The sequence below is a fragment of the Pagrus major genome, chromosome 5 (assembly GCF_040436345.1).
Source record: "Pagrus major chromosome 5, Pma_NU_1.0".
In the NCBI taxonomy this organism is placed as follows: domain Eukaryota; kingdom Metazoa; phylum Chordata; class Actinopteri; order Spariformes; family Sparidae; genus Pagrus; species Pagrus major.
In genome coordinates, this window is record NC_133219.1 from 21,272,409 (window position 1) to 21,289,600 (window position 17,192).

Sequence of the window (17,192 nt, forward strand, 5' to 3'; positions counted from 1 at the left end):
AATACAGCCATATCCAGAGCCACAGCTTCAACCACCACAGCCATGCAGAGCAGCTGCAGCTGCTGCTAACAGGGACTATGTTGCATTTCAGCCTTTTGAAAGAAGTAAGGAACGGTAAATGTATTATGTAAAGTGTTATCTCTCCTTTGTGTGGCACCTTCAGAGCATTGTAGTGTATTATAACTGGACTGGAACGTGAACCGTGAGGGAACACAAAAGTACTTCAGGAAAAACACTGAGCTCAAACTGTGACCCTATACACAAAACTAGAAGAAAAAAAATAGGCCATCAGAATTTTGTAAATCCAAAATCAATGCCTTCGATAGTTTTTTTGTTATTGCTGTTGTTGTTCAACCAACAGTCCAAAACCGAAAGAGATTAATTTTACTTTTGAATTAAACAGGGAAAACAAAAATCCCACATACTGTCCACTTCACTTTCAATTAAGTTTAATGACAACAAGGTTTCGGTACTTAGACCTTCATCAGGTTATCTTATGATATATTCTATTGAATTGAACAACAGAAAGGCCTCAGAAAATCACTGAATAACGAATTATATTCAGCATTTTTGCCTAAAAATGACTTAATTAAGGGACCTGCGTGTGGGATTTAGTGACATCTAGCGGTGAGGCTGCAGATTACAGCTAATTGACAACAACTGAACACCCCTCGTTTGTCCGCTCTGGGCTCCTGTAGAAACAGAAACAGTTCAAAATGGTGGACTTCATGGAGGAAGAGGACCTGGCCAGTCTGTAGATATAAAAGGCTCGTTCCAAGGTAATGAAAACACAAAAATGCATAGTTATCGGTGATTATACACTAATGCAAACATAGTTATGGATATTATATTCCATTTTGGCTCAAAGATACTCCTAAATCCCTCTAAATTCTACACATTGGACCTATTTCTACAGCAAATGTTAGCTTCATAACACAACTTAGCTTATCAGAAAGACATTGAGGGGGAAACAGCTAGCCTCGCTCTGTCCAAATGTAACAAAGTAAAACACAAGTAACCATTTTTATACATGTTAATTAGTGAAATTTAGAGGTACAGATAGAGGTTGTTTTTTTTTTTTTTACCTTTAATCAGAAGCTAGATAGCTATTTCCCTATGTTTCTATCCTCATGCTACGCTAACTGCCTCTGCTAACTGCTGCTAGCTGCGGCTTCATAATTAACAGGAACACACGAGACACAATCGTCTCATCTAACACTCAGCAAGAAAGTGAAAGAGCAAATTTCCCAACTTGGCAAACTATTTCTCTAAAAGATTCGAGGGTAAAAATGCTGGATTCATTTTGAACACATTTTCTCTGTGAAATCAAAGCACGTGAACACAAACATGTAATTTGATTAAAATGCAGAAAGAGAGCGATCACATCTGCATGAATACAGTTTCAAGTGACAGCAGCGTTTCCCCATTCACTCCTTGTGACGCAGGAATGTCAGAAACACAGGAGTTTGACCCGGCGCTGCCTTCACGCAGACAGCAGAACTACAGCAGATAAAAACATTCACACAATGGTTTCTTTATTCTGCTCACAGATTTAATTAAAGATGCCCAAACGTTGACTGGACCAGGTGTGTGTGACTATCTGTGTCCTTGTCGGAGGTACATGTATATCTTTGTGAGGGAGTGTACTGTGAGAGCACCACTTGGCGATAGAGGATGCAAAAGATGGAAGACAGACTGGCTGGCTTATTCTTTCCTAAATTTTACCTTTAATTCAAACTTTTTTCCGATCAATCACTTTCAATCAATTCAATTCCAGGAAGAAACCTGTTCAGGAAAACGATGCCTCCTTGTGAAATCTGAGAACAAAAGCTGTGTTCATGCTGAGCAGAGCGATGATTATCAGGCTGACACAGTTTGGGCCACCTGCCAGCACTACACTGTAAAAACGCGCATTTCTTTCCTATTAAAGTCCCTCTCAGATACGAGCCTTAAGGCAGCGTTTAGGCATGTCTCTCTCCATGCACAAGCATCCCTGAGCGTTTAAGCCGCCCCGTTTTGTCATCATGTCATGCGTACGCCTCGGTGATTGGCAGGCTCAAGTGGTTACAGATGAAAGCGGGCCCCCCATGCTAATGAATAGGCCTCTGATTGCAGAGCTGCTCGCTCTCTGAATTACAGCGTCGCCCGCCTAATGAGCAGATACACTGCAGTGCCCCTCGTCTCAGCGTATTCACATTTCTCTCCTTCACGCTGATGAGCTCTCCCTCTGCACAACAGTCAACAAAACCTCTGTGGAAGATTGCAACGTGGGCCATCTTCATCAGCACCCTCCTCCTCCTCCTCGAGTTTATTTCAGATGCTGCCATATGCTGGCAGGGTCTTCTAATTTTTGGGGGGAGTTTTTTTTCCCCCTGCTTCACTCAGGGATACTATTCAACTGATGGTGACATGCAAAGTATCTGAATGCCTGATGAGCATGATAATGTCTTAGTTACAACTCTTTAATAAAAGAACTATATTATAAAAATATCATACCGTACCACAAAATTGACTGTGAGGCAGCTAAATATAAGCACGTTGAATCTTTGTTCATGTGCTGTATGTTTTAGTTGAGTAAAGCTTTGCAGATGATACACAAATTTACGCTTCAACATCTTCTGGTAAAATATGCAGCCTCGTGACTAGAAATAAACCAACACCCTCTCCACAATGTTTCTAAATAATATGAGTGTTAAATTCGTTGGCCTACAACTCAGCAAGGCTGAAATTATGGATGCACAGTTATTTTAAATGTAATTATTCAAAAGGAAATAGAATTTTTTGATGTACTCTAGTACAAATCTTGTTCTTCAGATGTAAGAAACATGTTAGTTTAGTACAGACCTCAACAAACGTATGCTGTTGTATGTGCAATATGTGTCATTTGTGTTCGTGTTGCGTCATATTATCGTACATCATCGTGACTTTTTTCAGTGAAAATGAAAGTTGTGATGCAAAAATTGTCCCTCCCCCTAATATCGCAAAATCAATATGCGTCACATTCAGATTTTTTTAGTATATCGTGCAGCCCTAGCTGAAATCGTTTTTCATTCTATTTGTGTGCGAGGGGCAAGAGTGGTTCATACTTACAGAATGTTAAGAGTGTAGTGTCTTTTTTTATAATCTTCCAGAAACCAAAATCACAAGAGCTGAAGCGTAAGGGATGGATTAAACTGCTTAAATATTTTTTTCTAATAGGGGGTATTTCCAAAGCACACAGGTTACGTTAGGAAAATTGCTGCTCAGGCCAAGATATCACAGTTTAGAGTAGGGCTGGGCAATATATCGATATTGTATCATTATCGTGATATGAGAATATGCAGACTTAGATTTTGGACATTGTTTTATCATGATATGACATGGTTGTTGTCTTTTCCTGATTTTGAAGGCTGCATTACAGTGAAGCGATGTCATTTTCTGACCTTACCAGACGCTTCTACTTACTACTAATACTTGTCTTTAACCACGTAGCAATTATATTCATGTTAATGATGATCATTTATCAAAAATCTTATTGTGTTCATGTTTTGTCAAAGTATCAATAGTTATCTCTACGATATTGTCACAGTATTGTCATAATTGTATAATATTGATTGTGATGTTTGATTTTTCGCTGTCTTAGCATTTATAAAGTGCTATTGAGGAGATTTAAAAATACTGAGATATAAATATTTATATATTGCAGTATATAGCTTAAAAATATTGCACTATTATTTTAAGGACATATCGCCCGGCCCTAGATTAGAGCAGCCTAATGTTAGTGCCATTGTTCGTCTCTTTATTAAGTTTAGCAAAGTTTATGCTTCAATTTTGTGTTAGAGAGCATGACTTAGTCCAGCAATGTAATGTATTTTCTTAATGTGCCTCCTACATTTTTTACTCATTGTCATTCCTTTTTTGTTATCCTTAAAAATCTACAGTTCAACTGTATGTTTCCTGGTGTTTGTTTTATGGCGTGCCTGATTTTGTGAAACATATGTCTTGTCATCTTTGTAGCTTAAACTATCGAATATTACATTTTTTTCAATAAAGTTGGATGGGGCTGCGATAAACAGCCAGCAAATTGATTTAAAGGCTGGAAATGAGAAGACTGCTTTTGTCCAACAACAGCTGCCTATTCCTGAAAGCACTTGCAGCAACATATCTAAATGTAGTGTCATCCATCAGCTGTTTGGTGACACGAGAGAAAACCAGCAATTTGAGTTCCTCTCAGACTGACTAAATTTGTTGTTCAGAAGTAGACCATCTGAGGCTTCAGTGCAGGACCACGTCAACAGTGTTAACATGGCATGAGTGAACATTTTTAGGTGAAACGTCCTTTCTGTTGGCAACAGGACCGCAATGAATTTACTTTGTGGCCTAGGGTGTTTTGTTTAAATGTGGATATTGCACAGGCCTACCATTTAACCCCGGCTATAAAAGCTCTACACAACAGGATTCTGTATCAACTTTCCAAACAAAGCGAAAATGAGTCTATCTGACTCTGGACTGTGGGCTGGTACATAGTGTGCAATAGAAATTCTGAGAAATAAACAAAGAAACGTTTCTGTGTGTAAACCATGACTCTTACAGTAGCACATGAGAGCAGGAGGAGGGCTGATGAAAAGCAAGGAAATTGCCGAAACCTATGATTCACTTCGCCCAGGCTGAAGGCCAGCCGTCTATGCAAAAATAAACACGGCACTCCACAGGAGGTTCCTAGCATGTGTTTATTTTGAAGGGGGATGACAACGGCTTTTGAAATATCACAGCACTTCATTTTGAATTATAAGAAACTGGAGCAGGATATAAATCACTGTCCTGAGACATGTTGGAGGCAGAAAGTGTTAGGAACAGATGATGGTGCTACAACACACTGGACCGGGAATTCTGGGAATTACTGAAGCCAGAACTCTCTCAAAATGTGCATACTGTGCATATACGCAAATGATGATGAAATGAGCTGCTTTTTAGTCTAATTTAGCTTATATAAATATTCATATAGCAAGCAGAACAAATATAATTATTAATATCAGGAGAAAATGATCTTTAATATATCCTGTACTGACAGAAAAACTAAAGAAACATAAGATTTTCAAGCAGGTATATTAAGTAAACTACCTGTTTTATTAAACCAATAAAAAATCAAATTAATTTAGTACATTCATCTGTATTCTAGATATGATCTCACAACAGCCTGTTTAAATGTTTTGACCTCTGTACTCGGTTTTATTAACAGCTTATTTTCTAGTTCAGGGCAAACTGTCATGTGGAGAATGGTGGCAATTAGCTACTAATGCCTGTTTAAATGTTATGATTAGGACAAGGTGATGGATTATCAGGCTAAAATGAACAGTGGTCCTAATGTTCAGTCTGCTCTCCATATCAGATAAACAGCAGTAAGCACTACAGCTGTATTTCTGTCATAGTTAAAAGAATATTTATATGTTTATAATATTGTTTTGATCAATTCAAACTACTTAAATTGTGCTTAAGATATGCTACAAGCAAGGATAGCGAAGGTTTTATAGAAACACTGAATCAAATAACTCTGTAATATGAAGAGGGGTCATGTGTAATGACGAATCCATAATTATCATCCGATTCTGCAGCTCGTTTGGGCTTTGTGGTGCACATGTACCGCAGTCATCATGTCAATCAAGGGCATGGATCAGCTACAGCGCAAATATGTTTCTCAGGAGTTGGTACCAAAGCTAAGCTTCAGAAAATGTCATTTTCAATATAAAGCTTGCTGCTCTCTTGCACTCACAAGTAAACACATTGGTATATTGTTTGTGGTAATAGCAAATTGAGTGAAAATTTGCAGATTTAGCTGAAATTATTGATTATCTACATCACTTTCTAGAAAAACCTCATTCACAGTCAGAGTGGTTCAGCAGCTACAGCTCTTTTAAATTTAGATGTCATTTTAGGTGTTTTGCACCAAAATGGCGGTGGAGTGGAAGAGGTTTGAAAATAAGAACTAACATGTCTTAAATCAACATGACCCTACAGCATTATACATGAAAACACACTGCACAGAAGGGTTTATTTCTCTGTCAGCTTTTTTTTTGTGCAATTGTTGTGTATATATTACATGGACCTTTTAAAGATCTTTAAAAATCTTTGCATACTGTTTTGGTCATGTCATGGTGCAAACTTGAGAAATGTTTAACTTGAACATTGAAACAAGTGTTGACAGCAGCATGTACTGTATGTGTTCATGTTTAGCTGGTATCGTTTCAAGCTATATAATGTGGTATGTGTTTTACCCACAAGGTGGCGGCACATCCATGCTGCGTCTTAATATGGTAACTTGAAGTGGTAACACAGCTACAAATACAGGTAAGTGCTTCAACTGCATTCATCTGAACGCAACAATAATTCCCCACAGATACTGGAAAGCATTCATGTCTTTCAGAGAGATATTATTTGAATAGGCATATACTGTATGCTGTACATGTAACAACATGTTTTCAGTATTTGATTGTGTTGTTGAAAGAGCTGTTTGCATTGCCACAAACACCTGTACAATTTCTTCCACCAAAATAGTCTGGCGCTTAATACCATGTTTGAGAAGACAGGAAATACAAATTTCTTTTGTTCAAACTTTGTTGGACTTAATTCAGCCTCTTTGTGGACAGCTGGATAAAGTTAAGGTATTCATGTTATTATATTTCCCCTCTTTTGAAGCCAGAATAACTTCTATGGTCAGATTACAAACAGCTCAAAAGAAACTTTCCACAGTGAACAGTCCAAAAATCTAATCAAACAGCTTGCAATGCTGATATTACATCTAGCCTGAGTTTGTACATGGGCAGGCGGGGTTGGATATACTTGTGCATGTCAGGCACTAAACCAGGTCAGTGTCACTGTGTGATCTGATCCTGCATAGAGAATAATACAGTAACAGGTTTACACACAGTATAACCCAGCTGAGAGTTAGTTGACACTTATCAAATGTACGAAAAGGTGTGTGTGTGTGTGAATATAAACCAGGTTTCCAGTTCAGCCAGACCTACGCCCTGCATTTCTCAGGGGTCTTTACTTTCTTTTCATTCTGTCCCTCCATTGTCCCTGTTTCCTCTCATTTCTCCCCATCCCGCCGGGCTGTCCTCAGGTGAGGCCGGCTCCTCACATCGCTCAGTGCTTTGTGTCCACACTCAATGGGATCACTGTGGAGACAGCACCGTCCCTGTTTCCAGCCTGCCAGCCACACCGGTTAGCCCTCAAGTGTTCACCTTACAAATCAGACAAACACCTGAGGTGGTTGATTTTACTGTATGGAAATATGAGGCAAAATATAGCTCTAAGGGTCAGTCTGTGTGCTGTACAGGAGTGAAGATATCACACATCATAGTAGGGACTCAGGGTCAAATTATTGTTTTTCTATCATGATTGTTTCCAATTTTCATTATTTACTTATCTCTAATAGTCAGAGTACCTCTATTATCATCACAATTCATAGTTTTCCATCATGTATAAGAGGTCAAAATTAATACAAGCTAGGTTTAAATCCCCTCACAAACACGTTAGTACACTAATAAACATAATATTTTTCATTGTAAACAGAGTGTGTTTTAGATTTAGAAAGCAATCTGTCAAAAATTAGATACATTTATTTCCCTTCATATAATACAGTTACATTTGAATCAAGATATAAAGAGTTGATTTAGTTTTACTGTTGCAGGAAATAAATTGTCAACTCACAGCTGCTGTTTGCAAACCTGTGATGCAATAAACCGCATTCAACATTTTAACCAGTTCCGTTTATGTGCACCACAGTTTAATTTTCACTCCTCTACCAGGTGTCAAGTTGCATCCTCCCATTTGTTGTTGTGGGATTGGACACACCGACAGCAGCTCCACCCCCAACAGTGAGATTTGTGCCTCTGCAACCAAACTCACCTGTGATATCTGGTCCAGCAACAACAGGCACTCACACCATCAGAGTCGTAACCTGAGCGAGCAGCACAAGAGAAGATCTATTGAAGAACTGAGCTCCATGTAAGTCCTATTTTATTCTTTATACGCTGTTACTTACTCATCAAATAACCGCTAAGTTTCTCTGAATGAGCAATCAAGTTTTCAGCTGTACACACACACATTTTAAATAATTTAAATGTTAAACATGTTTAATATTTAGCACTTGTAGTTTAGCAATCATCTCAACACAAGGTTCATTTAGTTGCTTTCCTGTGAAATGGAAAGATTACTGAACAGGCCCACTAAGGCTCTGCTTAACGTGACTGTTTGACTGTACTTTTTGATGAGATGCAAAACAACTACAAAGAATTACAAAACAACAAAAGAGATACAGAATAATGATAAAGAGATGGAAAATGACTACAAAAAGATGTCAAATGGCTTTGAAAAGATGCAAAACAACAATCGAGAGATTAAGAGAGACCAAAGGGAGACATAAAATGACAACAGAGAGACACAAAACAACTACAGACACAAATTGACTACAGAGAGACAGAAAGTGACTACAAAGAGACACTAAATACTCATAAAGAGACACAAATTGAATATGTGACGCAAAACAACCACAAAGAGAAAAGAAAACTGTAAATAGACGCAAAATGACTTCAGACATATGTAAAACAACTACAGCAAGACATTTTAGACTGAAAATAGTTTTCAGTCATTAAACAAAAGTACTCAAATTGCTCCAAAAACACAACAAAAAAAAATTACCTCACATGTCTAGTTGATTGGAAGTTCATTCTTGACAGCTGCTTCAAAGATCAAGAATTAACTTTCAGTGCCATGAATCAATCATATGCATGCTTAAACGTCTGTTATTTTGTCCCTCTCTCTCTCTTTGAATTCATGAGAGCACTGATCAAACTTTTATCTGAATCTTGTGCAGTGGACACCATGGCCTCCACGCTGTCTATGCGCAGTCACTCGGTACGTCAGCCGTCCTTCTCCAGCATGTCTGTGAGGGACAGTGGGCGCAGCATCCGCTCCAAGCCTCCAGTCTCCATCAGCACGCTGTCTCTGTCGCGCTCCATCTCAATGGGCAACGGCCTCAACATGCTGGGCTCCAGCCTCTCTTTCAACGGCCTCAGTGTCGCGGCCAGCGACAAGGAGACCATGCAGGGCCTGAACGACCGGCTGGCCAACTACCTGGACAAGGTGCGCTCGCTGGAGAGGTCCAACGCTGAACTGGAGGTGAAGATCAAGCAGCTCATGCTGGACAAGGCTCCGAAAGGGCATGACATCGAGGGGATGATGGCCCAGGCACACGCCATCGGGCAAGAGGTCAGTGACAAGTAGATCAGATGTGAGAATTCTTCCTTGAATTCTTGTCGTAACACAAGCCATAAAAAAGACTTAACAGATCCGGGGTCTGCAACTGCAGCCAGGCGGATTTGGGTGTACAGGGTGACGTGCTTTTGTAATAATAATAACAATGTCTGATTTTGGAGTAAATAAAACCAGGTCACCAACAATACGAAAACATTATGTCATCTCTTGTCCTTCATGCTGGATCTTAATGAACTTTCCCAAATGTTTCCTGCTCAGGTGAGAAAGAAGACGCTGGATAACGCCCGCATCATGCTGGAGATTGATAATGCCAAGCTGGCTGCCGACGACTTCAGGGTCAAGTGAGTGTCACACAGAGGTTCCTTTCTTTTACTTGCTTGTGAGTGTTCACATGGGAGCGCCAGACTGCAAAGCGCTGTGAATAAATGACCTTTATGTCAGGCTGCGAAATAAGAGCCCCATTCCCACGGTGCTCAGGCACCCGCAGGAGACGAACAACCGTGTCGTCAGTGAGAGCAGGATGTGATGGATTGAGCAGGTCAGGGAGACGTCGTCCGATTCTCAACAGTCCGCATTTGGCACGGTGAAGCTGAGGGAGAGATGGCGGAGGTGGATATGCAGCCACTGCTGGTGCTTTTCACAGTGTGTCGATGGTATGTTCTGTGGCCTGATGTGAAGGAGTGATACATCAGTTGGCAGTGATTTATGGTATCAGCAGCAGTACTGTATACTTTTCAGCCAGATATTTGGTATGGTATTTTTCACATGTGTGCATCCATTCTGGGATCCATGGGTGGTTTTATGCATCCTGTGCTTGTTTGCTAGTGTTATACTACCTCCAGTTTCAGAGGAAAGAAATAAGCAGTAGCATATGCATAAGTACAATTTAGAGGCACATACATGTACTGGAATATTTCCATTTTATGCTTCTTTTATGTCTTTCCTTAGGCCCTCAATAATCCAGTAGCTACAGTATAACAGCATACCTCCAGAATAAGCAGTTTGCTCTGATTGGTGAGCTCCCACACGCCTGAACCAGCACCACTCATTGTGTCTCTGGTCGGCTCTGGCATGTTTTCAGCCTTCAGTTAGCTTCACTTCTACCGTGAATATAGGCATAAATTATGCAAATGTGTGACATGGTAATGTACTGTGATGTCAAGAAGTTAAAATTTAAAGGCAGAACTACAGACTAAGGCTTTTTAGGCACCTCAGGAGCGAGGTCTCTGTGGGAGAGAGGAGCTCCCGACTACAACTACAAAGAGATGCAAAACATCCGACTAAGGACCTATATAACACACGAAGGAAAGGGGAAAAAAAGCGTAATAGGTCTCCATTTAAATCTAAAATTATGTAAAATAACATTACTAACATTATTATACTTGTACAAATAATCTTAAATCAAGATCTTTCCTCTGAACATTTAAAGATTCATCTGCTGACTTTTTAATTTTAATAAAATGTATAAAGGCTGATTTGATTGGAAGTACAGGGAAAAGCACCAAAGTCAGAACCATTGAATGAAAAACACCAACACACAACATTTATATAGTTTATATAGACTGATCTTTTTTATTATGTTCATGTGTCATACGGCTTGAGCGGAAGGTTTACTTCTGGCAACCATCTTTGTTTAGACTAAGATGAATCACAGCTTGGAAAATTGATTAAAAATCATGCAAATGTTGATGGAAAACCTTTTGATCCACATATACAGAAGACTTTTTACGGGTTTTCAAAAGAACTTTAGAGATTTATCTTACAGAAAAACAGATGCTGAACTGTGACTGGAATGTAATGATAATACACAAGAAGCACAAACTGTGACTACTGTTGTACATCTCTGCCGATGACCTCCTTTCCTCTTGTCTGAATCCTTCGCTGTGTTTTTCCTGTAGATGGGAGGCGGAGGCCACCTTGTGCCAGTCAGTAGAGAGGGACTGTCAGGCTCTGAGGAGGGCAAAGTCTGACCATGACCAGATCATCGCCACTCTGCGAGGAGACCTGGACAGCCTGAAGGAGGAGCTCTACTTCCTCAAGAAGAATCACGATGAGGTGAGATCCCTGCCGAGGTGAGGGTCACGTCAGACATGATCAATGAGTGTGTACTCATCAAGATAATCACTTTACAAGTTGTCAAGGGTCGCCTTGTTTAAATTTGGGATGTCTTCGAAGAGTGGTGGGTTCACGCAGCAGCACGAAAACCAGTTTTCCTTACTCCTTAGAGTTTTGTGTGAAACAGGTTGACATAAACAAGTGCTGTAGAAGTTTATGTGTGACAGTATTCAGTGTCTGAAACATGATAATGTTAAGTGTACGGACACACCCTTTTTCTTTGTAGCCACGGTGCTACAAAATATCAAGACAACACCCATGACAGGAGTATATGAGCCCATCCAGCCACAGGGATTGTTTAGACAGTGAGGTGTGGTGTCCAGGATGTAGTCTGAACCTTGCTGCAGACTTGACAGAAAACAATTGGGTTTCTGTATTTGAATATTTATCTTGCGTATGCTGAGGTGATAGAAAGTTTGAAGAACAAAGAAGGACTTTAATTAAGTTCATTAGAGCAGTAGTATTGTCTGATGAAGTAGATTTTTTTTTTCCAAATTTAGATTACTGTGTCATAGTTTTAACCTAACCTACAGTAGGTCTACGCACCAAACGGCAGGTTAGCTAAATCACCCAACAGAAGAATGGGCGTCATTGTTGTCCATTGTGACTCAGCAGCTTTCCAAAACCAAAAGCAAGAGAGCAAAAGTAGGCAGTGAATGAAACGCACTGTACTACGTACAGTAACAAGTGTTGATTGTTGATTTAAATTAATATCAAAAATATCCTCACTAGGCAGATGGTTTCATTTTTTGACAGCCATTACACTGTGCAATTGGTATTTGCTCAAGAATGATAAAGCAAAAAAGTTGTCTATTGCCAGTTTAAGTGAAGGTTCTGAATACTTCTTCCACCACTGGAAAGAAGATAATTGCCAAAAGCGGCAATAACAGACACCACAGCCTCGTAACTTATCATCCAAACGGCTCTATTATAACCTGTTGTTGAATACTCAATATTTTTGTGAAGTAGAAAATAATATGTATGTCATTGCAGGAGACGAGCTCTCTGAAAGCTCGTCTGGCCAACGAGCAGGTCAATGTGGAGGTGGATGCGGCTCAGGGTCCTGATCTGGGGGCCATCATGGCTGAGCTGAGGGTCCAGTATGAGGGCATCGCTCGCAAGAACAAGGAGGAGGCTGAGGCCTGGTACCTCAAGAAGGCCAGTCACTGCATTAACCTTATTTCTCTGGTATTCATACTTGTCTGTTGCTTTTACTGTACATTACACTGTAGATTATTGTAATGTGTGTGTCTCCAGTTGGAGGCAGTGCAGTCGGAGGTCAAAGAAAGCAACGAGGCTCTGCGTTGTGCCCAAAGTGAGCTCAGCGAGAGACGACGTTTCCTGCAGGCTTTGGAGGTTGAACTGGACAGTCTGCGTAAGCAGGTACAGTACTGCATAAAGACACGGTGCAGGGGTGTAGTCTGAACCTGTCCAGAGGGTCTGTAGCTGCACTGACTTGCACAAATTCATCAAGTTTCATGTTAACTACCATTCCTCTGCTCTTTTGGAGCTCAACCTCGTCCTCACCTCCTCTTTTCTTTACACTGCACACGTCAGATCTATCTATAGATAACAGCTGCTTTCTCCTTGTCAACAAAGAGCTACTAGCTGTACAAAGAACACAGCAATTTCATTCTGCTCCAATAATCAATCAGTGTGACAAGCAAATGTTTTGTCTGTGTTGCCACTACATGTGAACACAGATCAAACAGCACCGTATAGAGGCAAATTGATGTTTGCCAAATAGTGAGCACACAGTATTGAATACAGACATTATCCCGCTGACAGGCTCTAGTATCTCTGGTTGAGTGGAGAGGCGTCGTTAGTGTATGAGCTCAACAGGTAAACATTAAAAGCAATACTGGGCAGTAAAGACTCCACAGGGAACCTTTAAGTCAAAAGCTTTAGCTTTTCATTCACATCAGTGTTTACCTTTGGCACTGCCCTTTAAAACATTCTTATAATAACAATGTACTAAATTACAATGTTTAATGTGATAGGAGTCGCTCATAGTGTCAAACCCACAGAGAATAATCACCAAACTCTGCAGCTCTCCTCAGCTCTTGTGAGTGTTTTAGCATCTTTTAGCTCATTTTTTTTGGTTTTACTGTTTGGGTTTGCTGCTGTCATTAGCATAATTTCAGCAAAAATGGTCTGAATGTCCAGCACCGAAACAGCAGACACACTTAGCTGTCTGAAGACAGTGGAACATTTAACAGCTAAAGAAACAGATACAGTATCTTGCTCAGAATTGAATGGAAACTAAAACAGAGCTAAAGGGATTGTGAATACTGGATTTGGATGTGTAAATAGTTAACTGATTGCTGACACATTTTCCACATAAACTTTTATGGTGATTATATGCTAAGTTTTGCAGCTTGTTCAGCTGCCCACAAGTGGCAATTATGCAGCTTTAAACATCAAAATATGATTGTAAAAGAAACTGTGCTTGTGTAATTGCCTTAAACAAAATAGTTTCAAGTCTTAATGCTAAGTTTCGCTAACCCTCTCATGGCTGTAGCCTCACATTAAGCATAAAAGACATGAGCGTGTGAATGTCATTTTTCCTAAATGTCAAACTAAAACAAAAGTTAAGAAAAGAGGCCATGGTTGCGGTTGTTTTGTAACCTCACACACATCACAGTTGACGTCTTTAAACTCAGTTATAACCTTCATAATATACACTGGATTGTCTTTGTGAAAAAAGCATCACCAACAGAGTATCATTCAACAAAACCATTTAATTAAAAATTCAATCCAGAGGTGTAAAATGTAGAGATTACTTGAGGCTGCCATCATAAATGTTGTGAATGTGATTCTGCTAACCTGCGACAGGATGCACCTTTAATACATATAAAGGACTGAATTGCTGTTTGTTGGTGACATTTCAGAGTTACCAAAAATACCTGCTTGTTTTTTCAATTTGTAATCTTCTGTCGCTGATGATGACCTGTGTCTTCTGTTAACAGGTAGGTGTGTTGGAGGGAAACCTGGGAGAGACCGGGCACAAGTACTCCGTGGAGATGGACCGTCTTCAGGCCACTCTCACGCAGCTGGAGGATGAGCTGTCTCAGCTGCGTCTGGACATGCAACGGAACAAGACCGACTACGAACAGCTGCTGCGCATCAAACAGAACCTGGAGATGGAGATCGCCACCTACAGGAGGCTGCTGGAAGGAGAGGAAATGTAAGCGAGGGCGAGGAATCATTACCTAAAAACAGTAATATAACCACACCTTTTCAAGTAGAAATGTCTGTTTAAATGTATTTATTTCTTCTTGAATAGTGGCAAAATGAGTATGAGTATATTTCAGAAGAGAATTTTTAGAATTCTTGTCACTGCAAAATATTTAAGACTGGATACCTGTTGGTAGTACTGCCTTTAGTTTGTGGTTATCGTGAATATTCATGTGTTGTGCACAACACATTGTGTGGAGTCTCATTTACATGGTGCCAGGGTCTATGCCTTGGCCCTGGTCGTAACACCCAAATTAAAGTAATAGTTTGACATTCATTCCCTACCATGCTGAGAGTTAGATGAGTTTGATATCACTGTCATGACTGTCCAGTAAATATGTAAGAAGGCTACAGCTAGCAGCTAGTTAGCTTAGCTTAGCATAATGACAGGAAACGGCTCGCTCACCAGTGCCAATCACATTATCTGCCAACCAACACCTCTAAAGGCTTCTAGGTCAGTATATATATATTTTTGTACAGATCAAACTTTGGACAGAGATAAAGCTAAGCTAACCAGCGTGGTATCAATCTTCACATCTAACTCTCAGCGAAAAAGAAAATATGCATATTTCCCCAAACTGTTTCTTTACAGTGTCCTACTTGTATTAGATATTGAGTGAAAATGGTTTCTGCTTTGTACTTTGCTCTCTTGGATGAAGTTGTTGTATTGTTGTGCCCTACAGGGTGAAAGAAATCCCTCCACCTCCTAAAAGTAAGTTCAGGTTATTTCATTTACTGAATGTCATTAAGGACCAAAAGCTAAGCCAAGGATTCTTTGTATACAGTCCTCTGTACACATTTTTCAAAGGGTCCTCCTGTGGCAATTCTTGCAGGATGTTACTTGAAGAAAACCTTGTTAGTTGGTCAGTGTCAGCGTACAGAAGGGATAGAAAAACTTTCACTGAGTCATCATCATTTGTTTGCTGCTGGTTTTGTTAATTTCTAGTTTTTAAGTCTTATCAGGTCCTGTGTGGGTATCGAGTGACCACAAAAGAAAGGGATCTGATACTTTATATGTTCCTGCTCCTGCTATTCTTGTATTTTTCTGGGAAAGGAACGTATCCATCTTAACACCCTGCAGTAGACCGCATGCTGCAGGAGCGTGTGATGATTTAATTTGCTACGATTTAGGAAAATAACTCAAAGCAAATGAACCCTTTATATACTGGAGCATCTGATCCTGCTGTTTGCAGACTCTCCCTTTTCTCCACATGAAAGTCGGGCCTCGGGTGCGGTTGCTCGATACGAACACAGGATCTGATAAGAGTAAAAAAAAACAAGTTAACAAAAACAGTGTCAATCACTGACATTTGAGCTGTTCTCTTTTTCAACCCTTTTGTATTTTTTGGCATGAAGTCCGTACACATATGCATGCTGTGTGCAGTTCACTGACATTTGGTTTAATTTTGAAGATACTGACATACAAAATTGTTAAAATATTACATTTTGGAGCAGACAAGCAAAACAAGCAAACAAGCACTCATGCAGACTTTGTATTTTTAGTAATTAACTATTAATGGTACTTTTTAGTCTGTCAAGTCAGTTTTTTTGTGATTAAAGTGACTTACTCTGATTTAATTCTGTGTTACAGAAGACCCCGATATAAGGACCAGGAAGATTGTAAAAGTCGTTACCCAGACCATGATCAACGGCAAGGTGGTGGATGAGTCCAGTGAGGTGGAGCAGATTGAGGAGCGCAAAAAATGAGCCCAATTGTGTGCAGGGAGGAATAATGTGTCCATAATTCAACCCAAAATGCCTGCTGGCTTTAGGTAATTTTTTGTCATATGTTTTACTTATTTTGCATCAGGTTTTAATGCCTTATGCTTGCTCAATATAATACTGAAAAAATAAAATTTAAGTTCTCTTTAAAATAGTCTTTTTCAGCAATATATTTCTTTATATATGATCACTTAAATGAAAGCAGAAACTCGTAATCTTAATGTAATGATCCTCTGAAATGTTAGAATAGTCTGTGTGATTATACACGTCCAAAGAAATGCCTTCAGATTGTGCTGGGTCTTCATTTGACACTGGAATTACAGTAATAATCACCTCACTTGATCAGACAAAGAATCTTAACTCCAGGTCCACTCATGAGCTGTTTTTGGGTTTGATTGACACATTTAACACAGCTCACACATCTCAAAGTCTTCCTCAGCAGATGGTGTTTGCTCAATTGCTCAAAATGTGAAATAAAGTTAGTCACCTGACGATTTCTTCTTCTTGTTTTCAAGGTCAAGAATGAGCTTTCACACTAAACCTTTAAAGGAATAGTTTGCCTAGATGAGAAGATTGATACCACTCTCATGTTTGGTATGGCAAATATGCAGGTGCAGCTTTAGGTCAGTTATCTTAGCGGACTGTTATCTATGAAGACTGAAAACCAGGATAAACCACTATCCTCTTTTGTCTAGCAGTCATAAAGTCTGTCTACCAGCACCTCTAATGCTCACTAATAAACACTTTATGTCTCATTTATACAAAAAACAAACTGTAAAAGTCTTTATGCTAAGCTAAGCTAACCAGCTGCTGGCTGTAGGTTCATATGAGAGCAGTATCAATCTATTTATCTTGTTTAATTT

General features: G+C 39.6%; 1 protein-coding gene across 1 annotated transcript; it reads left to right on the forward strand.

Moving 5' to 3' along the window:
• Positions 1-750: 750 nt before the first annotated feature.
• Positions 751-16,328, forward strand: krt1-c5 (keratin, type 1, gene c5). The gene is made up of 11 exons (XM_073466555.1): positions 751-779; positions 6,259-6,324; positions 7,788-7,986; positions 8,855-9,249; positions 9,514-9,596; positions 11,154-11,310; positions 12,364-12,528; positions 12,628-12,753; positions 14,340-14,557; positions 15,291-15,319; positions 16,199-16,328. Exons 4-11 carry the CDS (start codon positions 8,863-8,865, stop codon positions 16,312-16,314), a joined length of 1,281 nt encoding a protein of 426 aa, XP_073322656.1. The 5' UTR covers positions 751-779; positions 6,259-6,324; positions 7,788-7,986; positions 8,855-8,862; the 3' UTR covers positions 16,315-16,328.
• Positions 16,329-17,192: the final 864 nt, after the last annotated feature.